Genomic DNA, 24,218 nt, shown 5'->3' on the forward strand with positions numbered 1-24,218 from the left:
AAAATGTTCAAAAATAGCATTATGTACAAGCTCGCAGCGCGAAGTGACGTGCTCTGAGCTTGTAGATCTACATTTTTTTTGAACAGGCTAATGCTTAAAATGACACAGATGCTTTCCCGGTTTGAATGGATGAAAAGCCAGTCGGCCAGCCCACTCTAACTCTAGTTGAGACCGGAGCCATTCGACTGAAAGAGCGTACCATATTCGGGCCTTTTCTTGGGTCATCGTCATAAGTTCTGTGTTGCAATGTTTGCTTTGAGTTTTGTACTTTTCTAAACATGGCAAGCAGCTTAATTTACGTTTCTTTGATGCGGGTAGAAATAAAAAGAAAACGTTGAACAAAAAACCCTGCTGCCATGTGTGTTCCCTCTTACTCAGAGGTGTAACGTAACTAAGTACATTTACTTAAGTACTGTACTTAAGTACAATTTTTATTTGTCCAATTTCCAGTACTTGGGCTTCTAGTCCACTACATCTCAGAGGCAAATATTGTACTTTAACTCCACAACATTTATTTGAAAACTTTAGTCACTAGTTACTTTGTAGATTTAGATTATTATTACAAAACATATTTCGGCCATTTGAAAATAGCAGATCTACAAGCTCACAATGCGTCGCGATGCGACGCATTATGAGCTTGTAGATCGGCTCTTTTCAAAAGACTTTTATACATTTGAAAACTTGAAATGGGACATTCTGTATAATGAGTACTTTTACTTTTGATACTTTAAGTACATTTTGATGCCAATACTTTTGTACTTTTACTCAAGTACATTTTGAATTCCGGACTTTTACTTGTAACAGAGTATTTCTATATTGCAGTACTTAAGTAAAACATTTTTGTACTTTTTCCAACACTGCTCTTACTGCACTAAACCATTTTACAGTGTGTGGTTTCAAGCACAAGTTTAATTTAAGTTCCATGTCACAATGAGCCTCCGAGTTTACTCAGTGCTCTATATACCCAGTGGGATAAGTAGTAAAAATTACACCACGACTTTGCATAACCATATCACCAGGGCACTGTGGTTCAATACAAGCACTGAGTAAAGTGCCTTGAACAAATCGAAGATTGGATGTGCCAGAAATGTTCTTCAGTTGAACAGAGACGAAACTGAAGTAACTGTTTCAGCCTACAAAGAACGATTAAAAATCTAGTGCTCAAGCTTCAATTTATAATGTTAAAAAACCACAACTCGAGCCATAAATCTTGGCGTAGTCATGGACCCAGACCTGAATTTCAACAGCCACATTAACCCATTAAGACCGGGAACGCATCTGTGTGTCATTTTTAGATTTATTTGGGCTATTCAAAAATAGCAGATTTACAAGCTCAACTTGTAGATCTGTTATTTTTGAAAAATCTTGAACATTTGTGCAAATATTTGAATATATATATTTTTTAAAAGGGAATCTTTTTTACTAAATCTTGGGGTGGGGGTCAGCGGACAAATAATACATATAATTTTGGGGGTCTTTAACATGAAAAAAAGTTTGAGAATCACTGATTTATAGCAACATATGTTTTTTTTTTAAAACTGTTAGGATTTAGAAGACATTTGTAGAATCGCCAGAAGCAAAGATTTGAGTTACAAAAATATATATATATTCAAACTAAAGATTTGCAAAAAAAAATATATATATATATATATGATCTATGCCCTTGCATATCTGCTATTTTTTAATAGCCCAAATAAATCTTAAAATGACACAGATGCGTTCCCGGTCTTAAAGGGTTAAGACGATTACAAAGTCAAGCCTACAATCACCTTAAGAATATATCAAGGATTAAAGGACTTATGTCTCAGCGGGATTTGGAAAAAAAACGTGTCTGTGCATTTTCTTCAATAGACTCGACTACTCTAATTGTATCTTTGCACGTCTCCCTACAACATTCATCACACAACTGCAGTTGAATGAGAATGCTGCATGTTTTACAAAGTCTTTACAAATACCAAGAAGAAATAAATATTATCACCCTCCATTCTCAGATCGTTACACTTGCTTCCTTGTCTGTCAAAGAATTGATTCAAAATACTACTGTTGATTTGAATAACTTTTTTTTTTAATTGCCTTGTTGAAATGTGCTATACAAATACACTTACTGAGAAACAGTTGAAACTTTTACAATATTCGGATGTGTCCACACTGTCTGCCTGTTATGAAAAGTAACCGCCGCAGGGGGGGTCCTGTTGGGGGGGGTGATGATCACACGATGAACATTTTTGTTTCCATAGCATTGCTCACACAATTTATCGAGGCCATCTGCTATAGGACTAACTAGTTTTGCGTTTGTCAGTATTTGTGTCCTTCCATTTTGTCATCCTCCAGGGCCAAAAAGCGGTACGGGGCATGCTGTATCACAACCTTGTTCAGGAGCTCTGTCTGGACAAAGCTGATTTTAAAGTTGGAAGACCTGCTGCGGAGGAGGACTGGGCCAGCCATCACGAGACAGCACAAACAATCTATCCTGATTGGTCAGCTGAAAAAAAAAAAGTCGCGCAGCGCATTTCTAAAAAAAAGTTGCCTTTTTGTTGGACAGTGTGGACATGGCCTTAGGCATACACGAGGAAGGTGGGGTGTTCACATTGTGTGTGTGTGCGTGTGCGTGCGTGTGTGTGTGTATATGTGTGCGTGTGTGTTTAGTAGAGAACACTACCCACTATGACCATGCCAACAGGCAGTTCTGTTGTGTGTTTTGGTTACTGTCTGGGTATACGTACAAACAAACTCACACATTGACATACTGCCCCTAAACTTGACACGTGTGTGTGTGTGTGTGTGTGTGTGTGTGTGTGTGTGTGTGTGTGTGTGTGTGCATTTGCATGCGAGTATGCACACACGCTCCGCGAGGAAGGCGAGAGCTCGTGGGCCCATACTGTACCTAACGACCCACATCCCTCACAGGCAGCCAATTAGAGAGCCCGGATGATGGCGGCCCACACCAGTCGTTATACCTCACCCAATATGTGTGCCACCGCAGCCCCCTGCCCCGTCCAATTAGTCTGCTGGCGGATGGAGGGAGGAAGGACACGGGGAAAAGATGGAGGCTGGCGAGGCACCGGCATCAGAGGCGAGAATGAGTCACCTAATAATGACTCACCAGGCTGGCTGGCTGGTGATGCTCATAGGGGGAAAGGGAGAACAGTGTATATAAACCGTACTTACCTAAGTGCACACACACACACACACACACACACACACACACCCCAACCGAGTGCTCATCATGACTCTGAGGAAGACGCAAGTCGAAACTTCAGTCACCCCTACAAAATAATAAATAGATTATTATTTTATTTGAGTAGTCTCTCCTGAACATTACCCCGGTTCCGGCCAAACTGCACTGGTTACCAGACAGTGAAACATCGCATTGATTTTTAATTTTTACTTTTTGTTTTTAAAGCCTTAAATGGCCTCGCGCCACAGTACATCTCTGATCTGGTTTCGGCACCTCCTGCCCTCAGGGTACTAAATAGGCTCTGTCATGATTAATTGACCACATATATGAAGTTAAACAACTAAAAGCTATCCGAAAAATATCTTAACTCTTTGACTGCCCTTGACTCGATAACGCATCAATTGCTAGTTTGTCCAGTTGGCCGTCGACACGTTAGACAGGTTAGACGCGCGTTCATTGTTTAATCTCTGGTCGCGCTATTCTGGTAATTTTTCCTCATCAGGTTCACTTTAGGATTCCTTCAGACTCCCCGGGTTACGGTTTCATAACGCAGATTCCGTTTCCGGTTTTCATTTTTTTCCCCCGGTAATTTTCGGCCAGAATAGGGAAAAACTAGTTTTTTCACACGGTATAAAAAACTAACGGAGAGCTCCACTTCTATAATCTATAGTCTGGGTGACGAACAGTCATCGCCGTCGTGTATCACATCGTAATTTAGCCCAATCGGAGAATCTGCGACCACGTCACATCCGGTTTGACGTCTAGACTGTTTGGGCCTGTTTGGGGGAGGGTGAGTGAGTGAGTGAGTGAGGCGATCGAGGTGTCTATTTTCTGCTCTCTGCTGGTGGAACCATCGTGTTCAAAACCGCAGCTAGACAAACTATATGAAAATTAAATAACAAAATAACAAAACAAAAAAACACGAAAATCGCTGGCACTGGGGGAGTACTTTATGAAAATACTCTGGCAGTCAAAGAGTTAAAAGTTAATTCTGTGCAACAAAAAATAAGTTGAAAAGCGTTTTGAAGTTTTAAAGCAGCGGAGAAAACAGTGGACAGAGTTTTAATGGCCGCCGTAACATTTTGGTCGGCTGCACTCGGCTCCATTCGGGTTCACTTGGGTTCCACCTGATTGGCAAACGTAAGCTGTCAATCACAGAACAATGAGCGAGGACGCTGATAGGCGAGTCCATTTTGTGGACGAGCAAGAAACGACCAGATAACCCCTCAGGCCAGACCCAATTCCTGAAATCAAATACAAATGACATTTCTGGAAGGGGGGGGGGGTTTACCAGGCTAACTTAGGTCATCTTCCCAAATGCTCCTTGCCATTCCCCCAACAAACCTTAGAATAAAGGTGACCGGGCATTTTCTGTTATTGCCCCCACACTCTGGATATTAACTGCATTTTAAGTCCAGCTCCACCATTGAAATGTTTAAATCCACCCTAAAAACCCACCTCTTCTCCATTGCCTTCAGCTCAGTCTGAGGGCAATTAACCTATGGCCAGTTGACATATTGAATGTATTGTTTGTATTGCTTTCATGTTCTCCTATTTATGCCGTTTTTGTTTGAGGTGTTGCTTTACTATGCTGTATTTTAGTAGGTTGTTACACACACACACACACACACACACAGTATAACAACCAGCCAGAAGGCTCAGATGAGCTCACAGGGGGGAGCTGTTATGGGTTAAGTGTCTTGCCCAGGGACAACTTCCGACACACAGACCGGGGCGAGCCAAAGGGGTCGAACTGGCGACCTTCCGATTCCCAGATGGCCCTCTCTATCCACTCAGCTATACCGCCGCCACCCGGCATTGTGCGTCGTGCCGAGCCGAGCCGTGCTTTAGCCCATTGAGACCGGGAACGCATATGTGTTATTTTTAAGATTTTCTTTGGCTATTCAAAAAATATCAGATATACAAGCTCATAGCGCGGCACCGAGTGCCGCGCTATGAGCTTGTAGATCTGCTATTTTTTGAAAGAAATCATGACAATGTGTGCAAATTGTTCAGTACATATGTTTTTAAAGCGATCATTTTTTACTCAAATTGCACCACTGATATAGAAACATAAGTTAAAAAAAAAAAACTGTTAGGATTTAGAAGACATTTGTAGAATCCCCAGAAGCAAAGATTTGAGTTTAAAATGTTTGCTTTAAAAAAAGATTTGCACACATTTTCACGATTTTTCAAAAAATAATTGCTGCTATTTTTGAATAGCCAAATAATAAGTTAACACATTAACTGCCAGAATTATTTTCATATTTTTTAGCCAGTGCCAGAGTTTTTCATTGGAAAAAAAAAAGGAGCCGAAATACAGCATTTTTAAGTTTTAAGTTAACAAGGAAGTGGATAGGAGTCTAGATCTTCAACTAATCATATCTCCTTGGTCTTTGGGTGAAATTGGAAAAAAAAAACATTAAAAAAAAAAAAAAAAAACCACTTCTCGTAGATTTACGCGATTGGCACGTGGCGGCTTTAAAGCGGTTCGCGTAGATCTACGTGATTGGCAGTCAATGTGTTAATGGTTAAAGTGGTTAAAATCTAAAATGACACATGCTTTTCCCGGTCTTAATGGGTTAGACCTGTGAATCCATGTCTACACACAACCACTTGAGCTTGACCAAAAAAAAGGCATTCTGGGTAAAATCGCCCCACATGGAGCAAGGTGTCCAGTGGACTGTGGGGCAGAAGGTGGTGGACTCAAAAAGAGAGAGCAGGGGAGAGAGATGAGACAGAGAGAGAGAGGCATCGGGCAAAGAACAAATGCATATTTCATCACGCACCGCATTGTACACACCGTAAAAGTTGATGTATGCTTTTAAAAGTTCAAACCTTTCGTACGGGAAAACAAATCAATTTTTTTGAACGGCACGCGGGTCGTGAATGCCTAACGAGGGTTTTGAGATATGTGGGCGAATCAAAAACTTAAATCAAAACGTTTCACGTTGTGAGTAAATGCCTGGTATATTTACACAATGCTAACGACTGAGATATTGGATTCTGATTTGATTTGAAGGTCAATATCTTTGGCCGCGACCTGACATTAACCCATTACGACCGGGAACGCATCTGTGTGTCATTTTTAGATTTCTTTGGTTATTCAAAAATAGCAGATATACAAGCTACGAGCTTGTAGATCTCCTATTTTTGAAAAATCGTGAAAATGTGTGCAAATCTTTGAATATATATGTTTTTTTGTTTTTTTTTAAGCGAACATTTTAAACTCAAATCTTCGCTTCTGGGGATTCTACAAATGCCTTCTAAATCCTAACGTTTTTTTTTTTTTTTTTTTTTACATATGTTGCTATATATATCAATGGTTCTCAAACTTTTTCATGTCAAGGACCCCCAAAATTATATGTATTTGGCCGCAGACCCCGATCTGAAAATATTTTGTTCCAGGGACCCCCAGAAGCAAAGATTTGAGTTAAAAATGTATATATGATATAAAAGAATTTGCACACATTTTCACGACTTTTTTTCCCCAAGAATAGCAGATCTACAAAATCAAATACAACTGCTATTTTTGAATGGCCAAAGAAATTTAAAAAATGGCACAGATTATTTCCCGGTCTTAATGGGTTAAGACAAATGCTAGAGATAATAAAGGAGAGCGCCTTAGTCAGCCACACGGTGCACCAACCACATAATAACAATGTCCTGTTCAGTTGGTCCCTGGCTTGTGTGTCGCAATGCCAGCCCCCTCTCTCTCTCTCTGCCCTCTGCCTCCTTTTCTCTCACCAGTCAAAGTAATCTTTCAAACTAATCTAAAAGAACATAAAGAACAAAGATGGAAGACTACAAGGTGCACGGAGGGGGGCAGCCACACCTGTGTCATAAATTCAACACCTTTACTCTGAGACAAGAGCCTGGCAGGCCTTGTGGGAGAGACTGTTGATTGTTGTGTGGAGGAAGAAGAGTGTGAAAAGGGCGACAGAGGCAATAGATCTAATGATGGCGGATTAATTAAAGCTTCGCCGGGGCCCTAGGGGAACCTGATTATCCATATTCCTATTCAAGGCACCAGCCAGACCTGTGAAAACCTGCCTGCGAGCGCTCACCCCACCAATCACCCTAGAACGGTACTTTTGCATTTTATATAGGTCCAGGATAATGTCAGACACTAAATGGCAAATATAAACTAGAGTCATTCGACTGAAACTTTGCATTTAAAATTCATCTCAATAGACCTTGCTGCATACACATGCGGGCCTTTGGTTATGACATCATTAGCCTAGTCCACAGCACAGGGGATGCATACAGAGACACTAGTGGTTCTCAAACTTTTTCATGTCAAGGACCCCCAAAATGACATGTATTTGGCCACGGACCCCCATCTCAAAATATTTTTTGTTCCAAGGGACCCCCCAGAAGATTTGAGTTACAAATGTTCAAATTCCAGCTCATAGCGCGACACTCGGTGCCGCACTATGAGCTTGTAGATCTGCTATTTTTGAATAGCTAAAGTATAAAATATGGATAAAGTGGTTAAAATGATTGTGACGCTTTATTAACTAATTTATTAACCCTGGTCCTCCCCCCCCCCAAGGACCCCTGGGGGTCCCCGGACCCCACTTTGAGAACCAATGCACTACACTGTCAAATAAAAGAGTGTCACTTTAACTCTGAGGGTATAAAAATGGAGCGTCACAGAGACCTGTATGATGTATATGTGGCGCCACCTTTGCTCCGAGACATGAATGCTGCATCATGTTAGTATCACTTTTCAGAGAACCACAACAAATGAACACGCATTTGTTTGGGACCAAAGTATCACGTAACCATTTAAACCCTATATACTGTATGCTTTGGTAACCGGAGTCCCCCCAGGGGTCTATACTTCCTATTTTCATAGAATGCGTTAGCCTATTATTTACAAGCCCAAAATAGGGATGCAAGGGTTCATGTGGTTAACGACCAAAGTGCAGTAACGTGCTACAGAACAGAAGAGTTCACTGCTAAATGTATGACGAATGGAAGCTGGGTTTTCCCACTAGGTTACAACGGTTTGTACAATAGCATGCTACTTTTCCTCTGCGTGGAGGGGAAGGCATTCGTTCGTTTTTTGAGTGAGAGAGGTAAAGGGTGTGTGTGTGTGTGTGTGTGTGTGTGTGTGTGTGTGTGTGTGTGTGTGTGTGTGTGTGTGTGTGTGTGTGTGACTGTGACTGTGTGTGTGTGTGTGTGTGTGGGAGGGAGGGTTGAGCGCACCAGGGCGACACACCTTGCTTGCGCGCGCGTGTCCCCTCCCGACATTCTTTACCTTGGTGTTCCAATGACCTTAAACACGGCTCCATCACAGGACGTAAGGTCCGTGAGGAATGCAAGTGCCTGCGTGTGTGTGTGTGTGTGTGTGTGTGTGTGTGTGTGTGTGTGTGTGTGTGTGTGTGTGTGTGTGTGTGTGTGTGTGTGTGTGTGTGTGTGCGTGTGCGTGTGTGTGCGTTACCAATAGCTCGTTCATCATTTGAGATTAAATACTCCACTCCACTGAACTTGAATGGGGGAGCAGTCTACACCCTTTCTCCCTCTGCCTCTTGCTCTCTCCATCACTTTCTCTCTCATTTTTTACCCGTTTTTATTTCTTCCTAACAAACCACAACGCTTGTTTCTATCTCAGACGGCGGCCCTCGCTCACTCCATCTCCCTCACCCCCTCCTCCACACCCATTCTCTCTCTCTCTCTCTTCCTCTCCGTCTCTGTCTGTTCCACTCTTCCCTTTTCAAGTCTTTCGTTTGTTCTGCATCTGCCTCTCCTCCTTTTCCCCCTGTTGGGAAACTCACTGCTCCTGTATTTATGCCAGGGATAAGCTGAAACAATACAATTAATTTGTTCTTTCCCTCACGTTTTTTTTCCTCTCTCTTCCTCTCCCCTTTTCCCCTCTCCCTCCCTCTCTCTCTCTCTCTCTGATCAAGGGAGTGGAAATTCGCTGACATGGAGTGATACCCAAAAGAGAATTCTAACAGAGATTGTTTGTTCGCGCTAATGAAGAAAACAATGAAAGCCAAACAGGGAAAATGAGGACAAGCATAAAGAGCGACGGTGAAATAAAATGTTTTTAAAAAAATCAAATTAACCCTTTAGGAACGGGAAAGTAATTTTTTTTTTAATCTGGGGATTCTACAAATGTCTTCTGAATCCTAACAGTTATTTTTTTGAAAAACGTATGTTTCTATATCAGTGGTTCTCAAACTTTTTCATGTACACCTTTTCACCCCCAAAATGATATGTATTTAGCCGCGGACCCCCCCCCCATCTCAAAATATGTTGTTCCAGGGACCCCCAGAAGCAAATTTTAGATTTGCACACATTTTCACACAAAATAGCAAATCTACAAGCTCGTAGCGCTGCACCGTGTGCCACGCCAACGAGCTTGTAGATCTGCTATTTCTTTGAAAAAAATAAGTGAGATATCTGCTATTTTTTAATAGCCAAAGAAATCTTAAAATGACACACAGATGCGTTCCCGGTTTTAATGGGTTAAAACAGAACGACAGGAGACAACCAGAGGGGCGGGCGGGCGGGCGGGCGCCGGGGGCAAAGCGTGTGGCGCTTCATCAAATAACGTGCATGCGTGAGGAACTCCTACACACAACATGCAGAGGCACACGGCGTTGTCTCTCAGATGAGATCCTGTCTCATAGGAGGGAGGGAGGGAGGGAGGGAGGGGATAGGGAGGAGGAGGGAGAGAACAGATGCTATTGAGATAAGCGAGGACCATCAGGACTTTAATTGGAGCCACATCAAATGGCTCCGGAGAGGAACTATGACAGGGGAGCGAACTATCTCTGTCTTACTTGGAAGGCCGACGGGAGATATCAACTCTGCTGATCAAAAAGAGAAGAGAGAGAGAGAGGGAGATGCGTGTGTGTGTGTGTGTGTGTGTGTGTGTGTGTGTGTGTGTGTGTGTGTGTGTGTGTGTGTGTGTGTGTGTGTGTGTGGAGAGCTGCCGGTCTCACTGCAGAGGATTTCAACAACTGAGGAGACAATAAAGGAGAACCAAACACATGAACATCTTGGCCCGCTACACAGGAAAACCCGGAGTGTAATAAGCCTGCTATCAATGCATTGAATGGAACATTATCACGTTTTATCAGACCATTGAATGGGCGAAGTAGGCGACATACTGACCTACCCGCCATGTATCAGCAGTCCCCACAACATGATTTACAATCCTGTGCCTATCGGTATAGAACTCGGACGGCGCTGAGTAGGCTTAACCCATTTAGGCCTGAGGCCCATTCTAAAAACGCCTTCTAAATCCTGACCTAAGTTTTTCTGAAAAACTTCAAATATTTATTCAAAAATAACAACAAATGTATGTTGCTATATGCTGTACATAGCAACAACAACCCCAAAAGGGGTTCCCGTCCTGAAAGGTATAGTTACAAATAGGGGTTCCCGCCCAAAATGGGTTAAGCAAACGTCGCAACGTCCGGCACGGCTTTAAGCTTGCTCGGTGGTGCCTCACGCGGCTCCAGTTCGCTTGAGACTGCGCGACATCCGTCATGGTCCGAAAACCGAAACGTAACTTTACATAAGTCATCTCCGTCGGTAGGTCAGTATGTTCTGATAACACCCAATGAATGGTCTGATAAATCGCGGTAGGTCAGTATGTAATAAACGATGTAATAAACAAATGTAATAAACGATAAAACGTGATAATATCCCATTCAACCGAATCAGGTGGATTTATACTCCGTCTCGCGCCGGAAAATAGCAGACCTACAAGCTCACAACGCGTCGCTGCACAACGCCGCGTTGTGAGCTTGTAGATCAGCTATTTTGGGTGCTATTTACAAAGTCAGCACACAGCGCAAGCAGCAGGGCTGGTAGATTACTATTATATCCCCTCCCTTAGCCGTCGTCCTGCCTCAGCGTGGCACTAAACAGTGCTAGGCTTAACACTTCAGTTCCCAATGGGATTAGGCCATGTTGAATTGGTATGCGCTAATGGCTCTGTACGGTGCTTTGAATAAAAGCCTCCACACGCACAGAATGCTCTTTATTACACTGGTGTGTGTGTGTGTGTGTGTGTGTGTGTGTGTGTGTGTGTGTGTGTGTGTGTGTGTGTGTGTGTGTGTGTGTGTGTGTGTGTGTGTGTGTGTGTGTGTGTGTGTTAACCCCTTAAGACCGGGGACGCATCTGTGTCGTTTTAAGATTTCTTTTGGCTATTCAAAAATAGCAGATATATATATATATAATAGCTTGTAGATCTGCTATTTCTGAAAAATCGTGAACATTTGTGCAAATCTTTGAATATATATTTTTTAAAGCGAACATTTGTAGCTCAAATCTTAGCTTCAGGGGGTCCCTGGAACTAAATATTTTGAGATGGGGGTCCGCGGCAAAATACTCCTTGACATGAAAAAGTTTGAGAACCACTGATATAAGCAACATAGGTTTTTTCAAATGACTGTTATAGGATTTAGAAGACATTTTGTAGAATCGGCCTCAGGTCTTAATGGGTTAATATATTTGCCCGGCCCCTCAGACAGACCCCCACCAGACTGCCCTCCTCTCTCTGCAAATATAAATAAAACAGATTTGCCACCTCATTCACACCGGTTAGCATGCGATCGCTAACGACGTCATTATGTTCCTCTAATGCTTTGACTCCTGGATGAACTGCGGGTGTAATTTTGCGTAATGAATGGATGAACGGCTTCGTAATTTATGCAGCGAACGAGTGCTGCTGCGTGCGATGTTGTTGCCGTTGTCGTTTGTTGTTTGAGCACCGCTGGGCTCCCTACGTGCAAAAACAAATTCCCCTCAGGGCTGATAAAGATCTATTCTATTAACTTGAAAAGTCACTTAACCCGTTAAGACCGGGAACGCATCCGTGTCATTTTTAGATTTCTTTGGGCTATTAAAAAATAGCAGATCTACAAGCTCATAGCGCGGCACCGAGTGCCGCGCTATGAGCTTGTAGATCTGCTATTTTTATTTATTTATTGTGAAAATGTGTGCAAATCTTTGAATATATGTTTTTTAAAGTGAACATTTTTAAGTCAAATCTTTGCTTCTGGGGATTCCACAAATGTCTTCTAAATCCTAAGTTTTTTTTTATTATGTTGCTATAATATCAGTGGTTCTCAAACTTCTTTCATTTCAAGGACCCCCAAAATGTTGTTCCAGGGACCACCCAGAAGCAAAGATTTGAGTTAAAAATGTTCAAAAACTTTTGTAGATCTACAAGCTCATATAGCTTCAGCTTGCCTATCTGCTCATTTTGAATAGCCAAAGTATAAAATAATGGTTAAAGTGGTTACACAGATGCGTTCCCGGTTTGAATGGGTTAAAGTAAAGCCACATATCTTGCGAGACCCGTGTTCCATGTCTGTGCCAAGATAGATAGAAGAGAGAAGAGAATCTGAATTAGTTTTCAGTTGGTGAAAGTATATACACACTCCATTCGGGCCCGTGTTGCTGAAATATGTTTGCGCCCGCATGCTGTATCGACCATCTCTCAATGAAACCACCATTGATTCGCACACACACACGCGCGCACACGCACACGCACACGCACACGCACCATTGCAAATTCATGAGTAAACATCTCTCATCTCAGAGTCATATCTGCCTTTTGAATGAGGCCTGCTTCCCCTCAGAAACAGGAAGCAGTCATCCTGCAGAGAGGAAGTCCCGGCGGCGTGTGGTACCTGTTCTGTTTTGCAGAGTCTGACTTTGCTCCCCGCCAGGGACACCAGCACTCTGCCTTTGTAGCCGCGCAGCTCCAGCGTGCCGTGCTTGTTTGCGGATGTGAGGGGAGAGACGTTGGAGGAGGAGGAGGGCTTGTGGGAGCGGAGGGTGGGGAGGCGCGACGCCGTCTGAAGAGCTTCCATCCACTCCTGGCGCTCCCCTGTGAAAATGTGTATGTGTGTCGTGTGTCGTGTGTGTGTGTGTGTGTGCGTGTGCATGGTACAGGCGTGAAGTGGGAGAAAATGCGAGGCCGAGAGAAATGAGAGAGCGAGAGAGCGTGTGTGTGAAGGAGTATGTGTGTGTGGGTGTGTGTGTGTATAGAAAGACAAAGAGAGGGAGGGAGAGAGAGAGAGAGAGAGAGGGAGATCAGGGATTCATAAAGCTTTCAATCACATATTCTGTTTAATCATCACTTTTTATCCCTTCACTAAGCCACATTGACTGCCATCCACTTCCACAGTGCAAATAGCAAAAAGAGGACCAGTAATTGAAACACCAGGCAAGCCACAATAGGGTACATTTACATAGTCCTTGGAAAATGGAAGAAAGCGAGAAAAAAATTGATATTGCCACGTCTAGAAGTCTGGAGATAAACGCCTCTCTGAGACTTATAGCCCATGAGCAGTGCAGTCCCCTCAACCTGCAACACAACATTACCAATGCAGGGAGAGATGTGCTATAATGACATTTCCCCAGGACTATATTTCACGCTGATTGTCGAGGGAAGTGGCACTTTGATCCGTCGTGCTTTGACGCACTGCGTGGTGTGTGGCGATTGTTTGTATATTGCAGACGTTGTAGTGGCATGAAACATGTTCAAACACAGCCTTAATCCACATTCAAACCATCTACACTAACAGGGCCTTTTAGTCGGCTTCCTCTAGAACTTGACAAACACGCTACGGTATAAAACGGGACAAGAGTGGGGGGTTGTAAAAAAAAAGTCATTTTCCTAACAACCAAACGCACTGCACTATCAAACACGGCTACGTGGAAACACAAGTGACTCTAAATGACAGTAAATACAGAAGCACAGCATAAGACCTGTTGTGGCAGCGCCTGGCAACCGTTCAAAGAAGAAGGGAATGAAGACAGACGGAAAAAGGGGGTCAGGTTCCGGTTCAGGTTACTTTTATTTGTACGCCCTTGGAAGATTTGGATTGCGGTGTAGAGACGAGGCATCCATCTTGACACACTTTTTTTTTTTTGCCAAACAACACAGACAATAGACAAACATGACAAAGTGCTCAAGAGGCTGAATGAGAACGAGAGAGAAGCGGAAAGAAGAGAGGGAGAACTGAAAGGAGAAAGTGAGCGAGGCGAGAAAGAAAGAAACGTTTTATGCCACCTTTTATAGAAACTACAATCTATCAGTTGGGTTGCTTTGCTGGAAAAGTTGAGATAAGGCCACAAAAAAGCCCCCTCTTCCTCCTCCCCTCCTCCCCCACTCATCTGACAAGGTCCAGTGCAATAAAGTTGCTGAAAAGTAAAAACGCGCCTCAATCAAAAACGCCTCCATCACAAGCACACTCTCTCAGTCTGACAGCTTGACAGACACTTTTCAAGACACACAAAGTGACAAAGCATGCATAATCCATTCAAACCGGGAGAGCGTCAGTGTCATTTTAGATTTTTTTTGCGTTGGCTATTCAAAAATGGCAGATCTACAAGCTCACAAGAGCTTGTGCATCTGCTATTTTGGGATTATTATTTTTTTATCTTGAAAGTGTGAGAACTACTGGTTTAGAACAGTGGTTCTCACACTTTTTCATGTCAAGGACCCCCAAATTGATAAATATTTGGCCGCGGACCCCCATCTGAAAATATGTTGTGCCAGGGACCCCCAGAAGCAAAGATTTGTGTTAAAAATGTTCACTAATTTGTTTTTAAATAGCAGATCTATGAGCTTGTAGATCTGCTATTTTTTAATAGTCAAAGTATAAAAGGTTAAAGTGGTTAAAATGATTGTGTTGCTACATTAAAAAAAATTGCAGGGGACCCCCTAGAACCCCCCCAAGGACCCGTGGGGACCCCCGGAGCTCACTTTGAGAAGCAATGATTTAGAAGGCATTTGTAGAATCGGCCTCAGGTCTTAATGGGATAAACACACACACACACACACACACAAACAAACAAACAAACACAGAGCCATCAGAATGGAGTTGCAAATAGCGCAGTCATACAGACCCTCGCATCAGAACCCACATCCATCCCCAGCTCCTTTTTTTTTAAACTTTTTTTCCCTTCAGGAAATGTATTTCTGGACGGCCATGAATTGAAGGTAGAACTAGGCCAAAGGCTCTGGTGAATGTTGTTTTCCAAGCATAATCTACAGGAGAATATGAATGCCCTTCCCATCAGTGCCGTTTTGTCACAGCAGTGTGCTCTCTGCAAATAGGCCTATACTATACATACTGTAGCTCTCTCATCAGAACGTGCAATAATAATAAAAATAATAATAATAATAATAAACTTTATTTGTATAGCACCTTTCATGACATGAAATGCAGCTCAAAGTGCTTTACAGAGCAAGAATACAATTACAGAAAAAGTACAACTAATTTAAGAGCCAAAAAAATAAGCAAAAGCATAAAACATTAAAATAAAAGCAAGAAAGGCAGTGAATCAGGACGCGGGACGCTTATGGTAGCGGGTAAACTTGCACCTGCCTTTAATTATAAAATATATGTATATCTTGACATATCAACAGCGATTCCATGACCAATAAAAAGAGAATAGCTAGATACTAGACTATACTGAAAAATAGAAACGATAACTTGTCAGATGAGAAAATGACTGGCAGAATGCAGGAATTGGTGTCGTTGCCGTGTGCTGGTTTGCAATATTGAGCATGTGTAACAAAGCAAGGCATTAGAGTACCGTACTATTTTTTTTTCCTGGTAACGAATAATGTAATGAGTTGGATTTGCAATTCAAGTAACCAGGTACTTAGTTCAAAGAAACTCCTGTTAATTTCCTACTTCTTGACGAGGCACGTAGTGGACATATTCAAAAGATTTTTTATTTTGTTGGTTAAAGTGGTAAGAACATCATTTGCAAATTATGCCTGGCCCTGGGTGACAAGTGTCTGTCAGGTTCAAAGAGCTCTACTTCAAAATTGAAGAAGAATATCCAAGCCAACCACAGTGCCAGTACAACACTGGTGGCCACTCCATCTTAATTTTATGTTTACAGTAATTGGAATCAAACATAATCGTAAATCGCTGTGAAGGGGATGTTGCCTCTGTCATCACTATTATTAGCCTTCAGAGTTAAAGACGATTGGCCATACTGTAGACTGCAGGCTATGCAGTGACGGTGAGTCGATACATTCAAAGGTAAACGTACAGTACTCTTAAAGAACTCTAGTTACCGGTACTTTTCTCAGTTGGTATCTGGTGGCTTTGATAATAATTCTGTATACTGCCCAGTGGCCAGCAACGTGTGGCCAAATCTCGCGCACGCACACACACACACGGCTAGCAATGGCTTCATGGTTGGATATACACATGGCAAAATACAACCCCAGTGCCAAGGCTAATCTGCATTTTTAGGGTGTTTTTTTTTCCCCACTTTGTTATTTTGGTAAAACAAACATGTTAACTAGCCAAGATGTGACTTGGCCTGCTGTGCGACTACAAACCCGATGCCCCATTCATAAATAAAAGATCATTGGATCTATTTTTCACTCAATATTTAAAGTGTCATATTTTGGGACTGTAGTGCTGCGAGAGAGTTAGATTTCCGTTGTCCTTAGATGTGTGCGACAAATGGGAGGAGAGTTCCATGTTCCTAGTGGGAGCCAGACATTCTGCTGTGCACATCACTGACTCTGTGACTCATTGGATTCAGTTCACTGGATTGGCGCTAAAAGGACCGTGCCGAACTCCACTTAACGTGATCTAACCTTGGCTATTTATTGGACACTACTGTCCAAAGTTTCTTACTGCGGCGGGGAAGCACAGGTGGTCCCAGTCAAGGTTATCATAGTTTCAGACTTTTTCTTTTCAATTTCGGTTTAGTTTTGATTGTTTTTTAAAGCAGGTTTGCTAGTTTAGTTTATTTTTCTTTTGAAAAGGCTTGGTTTTAGTTTAGTTTCTTTTTTTTTCGTAATATAGATTAGTCAGGGGCGAGAAACAAGGTCAGAAAAATTACAAAAGTAGCAGATCTACAAGCTCAAAATGTGTTGCATCGCGACACATTGTAAGCTTGTACATCTGCCATTTCTGAACATTTTTGACAAAGACTAAAAGACATTGTCTCTATGCTTTTAGTTTTGTAAAGACAATACCGTGTTAATTAGTACAACAACAAAATATCTACATATCTATATATATTTCAGTTAACAAAAATGTTGTAGTTATTTCATTAGTATTAGTTGACTATAATAAGCCTGGTCTCAGTGTGGAGTGTTCCAACCTCGCTCTGTTCTGCACATTTGGCTTCACATATGCAGTACAGGAGCATGTTGCATGGCGCTCCCCTCCTCTTACTGTAACTGTTATGTTCTGGGGTTGTGTCAGCCAGCTGTGTGAGCTCAGATTAACTCTCAGAGAGAGAGAGACGAGGCGTGTCTGTGACAAGAGATCTTTCCGTCTCCCACTGTGGGGTAATGGAATGGGCGGTGCCAGCCAGGCACAACTACCAGTGAGGGAAGCTGACTCCGTCACCACGCACCGCAAAGCCTCTCCTACAGTGTCCCGACGTTACCTCCTGACCTCTCCCCTCGACCCCTTGCTGTTGTTGTACTACAGCAATGTAATGCGTTGAATCTGTGCGTGCCAGTGCGTTGGTGCGCGTGTGTTTTGCATGCGTGAATGCGTGAGTGAACCTTCCCCCCCAATCTCTACCACTCATCCAAAATCTTCGCCCACCCTAGCTCCACCGAAAGCTCCCAAATATCTCCACTCAGCTCTTCAGGATCTGCCACAGCCGACCCCCCCGTACCCCCCGTCCCCGATTCGTAATGAATTAAAACCAGGGCAGGCAATCAATAATGGAGTGCCTACTCAATTATTGACTGCTCTTTACATCAGCGGGGCTTCACCGTGCCCATTCCCTTCTCTGCACTCTGACTCTTCCATTACCTGTCCTTCGTTTCGCTTTTTTATTTGCCTGTTCACGTTCGTTCGTCCTCCCCTCGCTCTCTTCCCCTCCTCCGCCTTTATGTACGAATGCCTGTTCTTTTGTTTGTGTTTTTGTTTGTCTGAGACCCAAGGACCACAATGAAAATAATGTGTTTTTATCCTTGATGTTCTTTCTGTATGCGTCATGTGTGTTTTTTTTCAACAAAAGTCAAATAAATCAAATCCTCCCGATCTATCTGCGGGCGAACAGAGGAAGAAGAGATGGAGGGAGGGACGATGATAGAGCACACTGGCCTTTAACCACTTAAACCATATACTGTGTATACTTTGTTTTGCGAACGATGCAACGAGTTGAGAGCTTGTAGATCGGCAATTTTGGCCAAAACATTAGCCTCCAGAACAGGGACACTGGGATTCATGCGGTTAACTACTTAAACCCCATGTGGGTAACCAGAGTCCCTCTGGGCTCAATACTAGTGTCTTTTCTGTTGTCTGTTATTGTGGGGAAAGTTGTCGATCGGCTATTATATGTGAGCTTGTCGATCTGCTATTTTCAGCGAAAGCTTTCCCCACAATACCGATGCTGGGGTTTAAGTGGTTAAGGGATACAGAGGAGAGACGCTAAAGATAACTCTTGAAGAAGACGCACAAACACGTGAACACACAGAAACGTTTGCAGGCGTGCACACTCGGTGCACCCAAACATACTGTATATATTTTTTACACTCACACCCATGCATATACACTGTACAAACACATGACGCAAGCTTACCACATAAATCAAAAAACACACATTATAGGCATCCTTGAAGGGAAAGATCACAGGTGCATCTCTGCGTGGGCACGTTGCCCGACCGTGTGTGTGTGTGTGTGTGTGTGAACTTGGGTGCGTCTGTTCGTTCGCTCGTGCTTTTTTGAGGGTGCATTATGATTAATATGATTTTCGGGGGCTGACGCACCGACGGATCACGCATCAACTTTCAACAGTCGTTACTCAACTCGCTTCACACATCGGGTGAACCCTTACCTCTCGACCCTAGCGTTGCATATAAAAGGAACGCCGGGGTGACCCTAAACGGGTGATTCAAGGCATTCAAGATTGTATAGTTTTTTTTTTTAAAGCTTTGATGTTATCGAAAAGGACCACGGCAGCCTCAAGCCTGGTTTGTACTTCATCGTACGATGGTGTTGCACGTCAAAAATAGCAGGTCTATACAAGCATCGCAGAGGACGTTGTGAGCTTGTTCTGCACACAAAGTAGTGTTCTGCGCACAAAGTAGCATAAATTTAGTTGTCTTTATACGTTAAAGACTTGTCCCATCAACGTATCGTCTCTCTGTCGGATGGAAACCTCATATGTCCTGAAAGCTGTTACTTTTCAGGATTCTAATTCAAAAGCATCAAAAGTAGCAGATCTACAAGCTCGAAACGCGTCGCTTCGCGCCGCGTTTCGAGCTTGTGGATCTGCTACTTTTGATGCTTTTGTGTGACGCTGTAGTAGGATCACGTAGAGCAGGGGTATCAAACTCATTTTGGGGTGAGGGCCAGATTGGTCAAATGGTGACTTGATGGGGGCCGGAAGAAGTTGCGGACGCACATGCGCGCTCACACGCACTCAGACACTGCAACTAACTATGCATATCTTATTTTTTTTTTATGTATTAAGAAGAATAGCTACTTTAATTATTGACTCGTTTTTTTTCCTCTCTCGTTTTTTTTCCATTAGAGGTAGTATTAAATGGTGTTTTCTCAAATCACCTCGCGGGCCAGATTTGACGACGTCGCGGGCCACAAACGGCCCGCGAAACACCAGTTTGACATCATTGACGTAGAGCATTAATTTACGAAAAAACACAAAAAGGTTTAGAATATGGAGATTCGGTTTCTGCCCAACAGCAACAATATGCAGGATAGAAAAGGTGATAGTGGGAGAGAGGGAGAGAGAGAGAGAGAGTAATCCTCACAGAGATGCTGATGAGAAGAGAAGGGAGTGGGGGTCTGCTGAGCGGTCGACGGAGGGAAAGCTGCCCACGCAGACTCCGTGAACCGTCGTCAACGGAGACAAGGTGAAGAAAACACAAAGCACTGGGATTCGTTGTTGTTGTTTTTTGGGGTGGATTTTGTTTCTTCTATAGCTTTCTTTGCACACACACACACATACGCACACACACACACACACACGCTCCTGTGTGTATCTATCTCCCCATCGCATATCTCGGGTCCATCTTTTACATTTAAAAGCCCGAGTTATACTTTGGTTGCACGCGGGTGTCGCGCACTTTAAAACAGACGATCTGTAAGCTCACGATGCACTGCGACGCGGCGCGATGAGGAGCTTATAGATCGGCTATTTCCGTTGCCCCGACACCGCCACGCGGCTAAATATAAACCAGGCGTCAAGAGTTAAATGAACCCTCAGGAATTGAGTGAGTGGGAGGAGAAGACAAATCAAAGCTGATCTCCTGTCTCTCTTTGGGTGTGTGTGTGTGTGTGTGGGGGCGCGTGCGCGTGCGTGCGAACCATCATAGGCTGTGTTTACTGTACCTCTCTTCACTTCCCCCCTCTCTCGCTCCGTCTCCACCCCTTTGTTCATCATCTACTCTTCAACCTCCTCCTACCCAAATTCTCCTGCTATACCTCCCCCATCCTTCTCTCTAACCCTCCCCCCCCCTCTCTCCCCCTTTCCTTTGCTGAGGCCTGTGTGTACCTGAGGGAAGGGGCCACCTGCAGACCAAGTGGTGAATCAGTCGACAGCTGTGTGCACACTCTCTACAGTGGCCTTAAATTATTCACTCACTTCACACACCCCCCTCTCTCTCTCGCTCTCTCTCTCCGTCATCTCTCTCTCTCTCTGCCCTTTGCATTTTTCCACTGTGTGTTGCCTCTACCTCACCCAGTGGTGGAAAAAGTGCTCAAATGTTTTACTTAAGTAAAAGTATCAATACTGCAATGTAGAAGTTCTGTAGAAGTAGAAGTTCTGTTACAAGTAAAAGTCCAGAATGCTAAATGTACTTGATTAAAAGTACAAAAGTATTGGCTTCAAAATGTACTTAAAGTACCAAAAAGTAAAAGTACTAAAATGTTTGAAAATAGCCGATCTACAAGCTCACAACGCGTCGCATCGACGCGTTGTGAGCTTGTAGATCGGCTATTTTCAAATAGCCTAGGTATAAAATAGGGCTAAAGTGGTTAATGTATGTTTCATAATATAATCATTTAAATCTGCAAAGTAACTAGTAACTAAAGTTTTCAAATAATTGTAGTGGAGTAAAAGTACAATATTTGCCTCTGAGATGTCGTGGAGTAGAAGTAAAAGTATTGGAAATTGGAAATACTCAAGTAAAGTACAAATACCTCAAAATTGTACTTAAGTACAGTACTTAAGTAAGTGTACTTAGTTACTTTCCAACACTGCGTCTACCTCACCATTACATTGTTGTTTTTCTCTCTTTCCCGTGGAGAGGGTTTTGTTTTGTAACTACCTATCCTTGCCTCACCCACCTCCCTCCCTCCCTCCCTCCCTCCCTCCTCCGTCTGTCTGCGACCCCCTTCTGTCTGATGCCTTTTAACACTCCCCTGTCACTCCTCTCCATCATCACTCCATCACGTTCTCCCTCTCCTTCTCCCTCTCTCTCTCTCTCGCCTGCCTCGCCGTCTCCTCCGCCGCCTTCTCTTCTCTCCTCCTCGAGTCCCTTACATCTCCCAAACAGCTCCTACATCTCCTCTCTGCTGCCTCCTTCCCTTTCTTCCTCCCTCTCTCTCTCTCTCCCTCCCTCCCTCTCTCCCTCTCTCTCTCTCTCTCTCTCTCTCTCTCTCTCATGTTACCCACAAAGATTGATGAGTCTCTGTCACTAAGCGAGCGGACCCGTTTAAAGATGTATGAGGTGACAAGGCCAAGTTTTCTCCTCCCCCTCCGTCCTCCACACCTTACACCACAGGTTTTTAAAGATGAAGATTTTTTTTTTAATAATAATAATAATAATAAAAAATATATATGTTTTTTCATTCATTTCATACAATTATTGTGCCAGTTTAAAGGGATAGTTCACCCAAAAAAATACTTTTTTCCTATCGATTAGTCACCCCATGGAAACTTGAATTCATGGATATTTTTTTTTTTTTTGTCGCATTCCTAAGACAATAATTTGATGACCAGTGGACCGGTAGGCAGTGGTTCCGGTAGGAGACACAAAGAAGACTCTTTGTGTTTCCTACCGGAACCTCTGCCGGTCATCAAATTATTGGCTTAGGACTATCCCTTTAACCTGTTTTTAAGCCATTTTGCAGTGTGTGGGGGGGGGGGGGGGGCTGCAGCCAGAGGCTAAGGGGGGGCGGCAGTGGCTCAGGAGGTATAGTGCAGAGCGGCCACTTGAGAAATCGGAAGGTTCCCGATACTCTCCCCTTCCTCTGATGGCGCACAGTAAATTCTGCGTCCATTTTCAATATGGACCAGTGCTCCTCTGTGGCACCAGAGAGCATGCAGTGGTGTAAAGTAACTATAAGTACATTTACTCAAGTACTGTACTTAAGTACAATTTTGTGGGATTTTTACTTTACTGGAGTATTTCCAATTTTCAGTACTTTTACTTCTACTCCATTACACCGCAGAGGAAAATATTGTACTTTTAATCCACTGCAATTATTTGAAAACTTTTGTTACTAGTTACTTTGTAGATTTTGATTATTATTACAAAACATACATTAACCACTTTAGCCCTATATACATTTGGGCCATTTAAAAATAGCAGATCTACAAGCTCACAATGTGTCGCGATGCGACGCATTGTGAGCTTGTAGATCTACTATTGTCAAAATATTTTTCATACATTCTATACATTTGAAAACTTGTGAAATGGGACGTTCTGCATAATGAGTACTTTCTACTTTTGGTACTTTAAGTACATTTTGATGCCAAAACTTGTATACTTTTACTCAAATAATTTTTGAATTCCTGACTTTCACTTGCAACAGAGTATTTCTACATTGCCGTATTGATATTTACTTAAGTAAAAAATGTGAGTACTTTTTTCCACCACTGCCAGAGAGGAAGAGGCTTGCTGCCCAGGCTCTGTCAGGACGGCTGAGCATGACGTATGAGGGATCAGGCCGGTGGACAGCGTGATAAATGATGCGGGCCCCGCACCCCGTAAACAAACACACACATACAAAAAGCAGGCCGGCAGGCAGTCTGTGGTTATAGGCTGTCTTATTGACAGTGGAGAGAGAGAGAGAGCGCTGTGTACTGCTAGGGTTTCTCAATGAGGGTGCTGCTGTGACGCAAGTCATATCAGGGGCGCCCGCAAAATACTTTGATAATATTTAGAATTTACCCACATCACTTCAGTTATTAACCCATTAAGGCCAGAGTCCGATTCTTAACTCATTCAGTGCCACATGACGTGGCCTGGAGCGCCCTGAGCGCCACGTGACGTCTAAGACGTCATGAAAAAATAAAATAAAATAAAATAAATATATATCTTTTTTTTTTTGAAAAAAATGTTCAGAACCCAAAATATGATGATTTGAAGATTTGCTGCTCCATTCACTTCTTGTTTAACTTCTAACTGAAAAAGGCTGTATCTTGGTTCCTAAGCACTTTCTTTTTACAATGAATTTTGGCTGTGGCACTCAGAACCAAACTGCCATAAATAAGAATGGCACTGAATGAGTTAAGATGTTTTCTAAAACAGATTTTTGAAAAAAATAAAAAAAATATGTTTTCACGATTTTTCAAAAATAGCAGATCTACAAGCTCGTAGCGCGGCACTCGGTGCCGCGCTATGAGCTTGTAGATCTGCTATTTTTAAATAGCCAAAGAAGTCTAAAGTGACACAGATGCGTTCCAGGTCTTAATGGGTTAAGACCTGAGGCCGATTCTACAAATGCGTCGTTCTCAAACTTTCGAGATTTTTCTAAAATGTTTAAAATGAGCAGATGTACAAGCTCGCAGCGCGGCACGAAATAAATGTAGTCCTACATTTTTATCCCACGATACTGTCACCCATTATCACCCGACAGGGGGGAGTTTCCCCGGTTTGGACGTAGCGCATGGAAGGAACACGTTATTCCAACCAGTTCCTTAGGGGGAACGACTTAATATGTATGTGCCTTAATATGACATTAATGTAAGGCGCTAGAAAGTATCAATGTAATTCAGGGGGTGCTATGGATAAAAAACGGTATTTACGGGGGTGGCCCTGAGCCAAAAAAAGTTTGAGAACTAACTGGTGTGTAACTGTAACTTACAAATA

General features: G+C 42.9%; 1 protein-coding gene across 1 annotated transcript in view; it reads right to left on the reverse strand.

Annotated features, from left to right (window-relative positions):
• arap2 (ArfGAP with RhoGAP domain, ankyrin repeat and PH domain 2) overlaps positions 1–24,218 on the reverse strand; it is a 197,589-nt gene that overhangs the window by 131,599 nt on the left and 41,772 nt on the right. The window contains exon 10 of the mRNA XM_080451401.1: positions 12,841–13,040. Coding sequence (XP_080307527.1) covers positions 12,841–13,040 — 200 coding nt within the window. The remainder of the gene's footprint in view (positions 1–12,840; positions 13,041–24,218) is intronic.

The sequence above is a fragment of the Gymnoscopelus braueri genome, assembly GCF_963280865.1.
Source record: "Gymnoscopelus braueri genome assembly, chromosome: 15".
NCBI classification, from domain to species: domain Eukaryota; kingdom Metazoa; phylum Chordata; class Actinopteri; order Myctophiformes; family Myctophidae; genus Gymnoscopelus; species Gymnoscopelus braueri.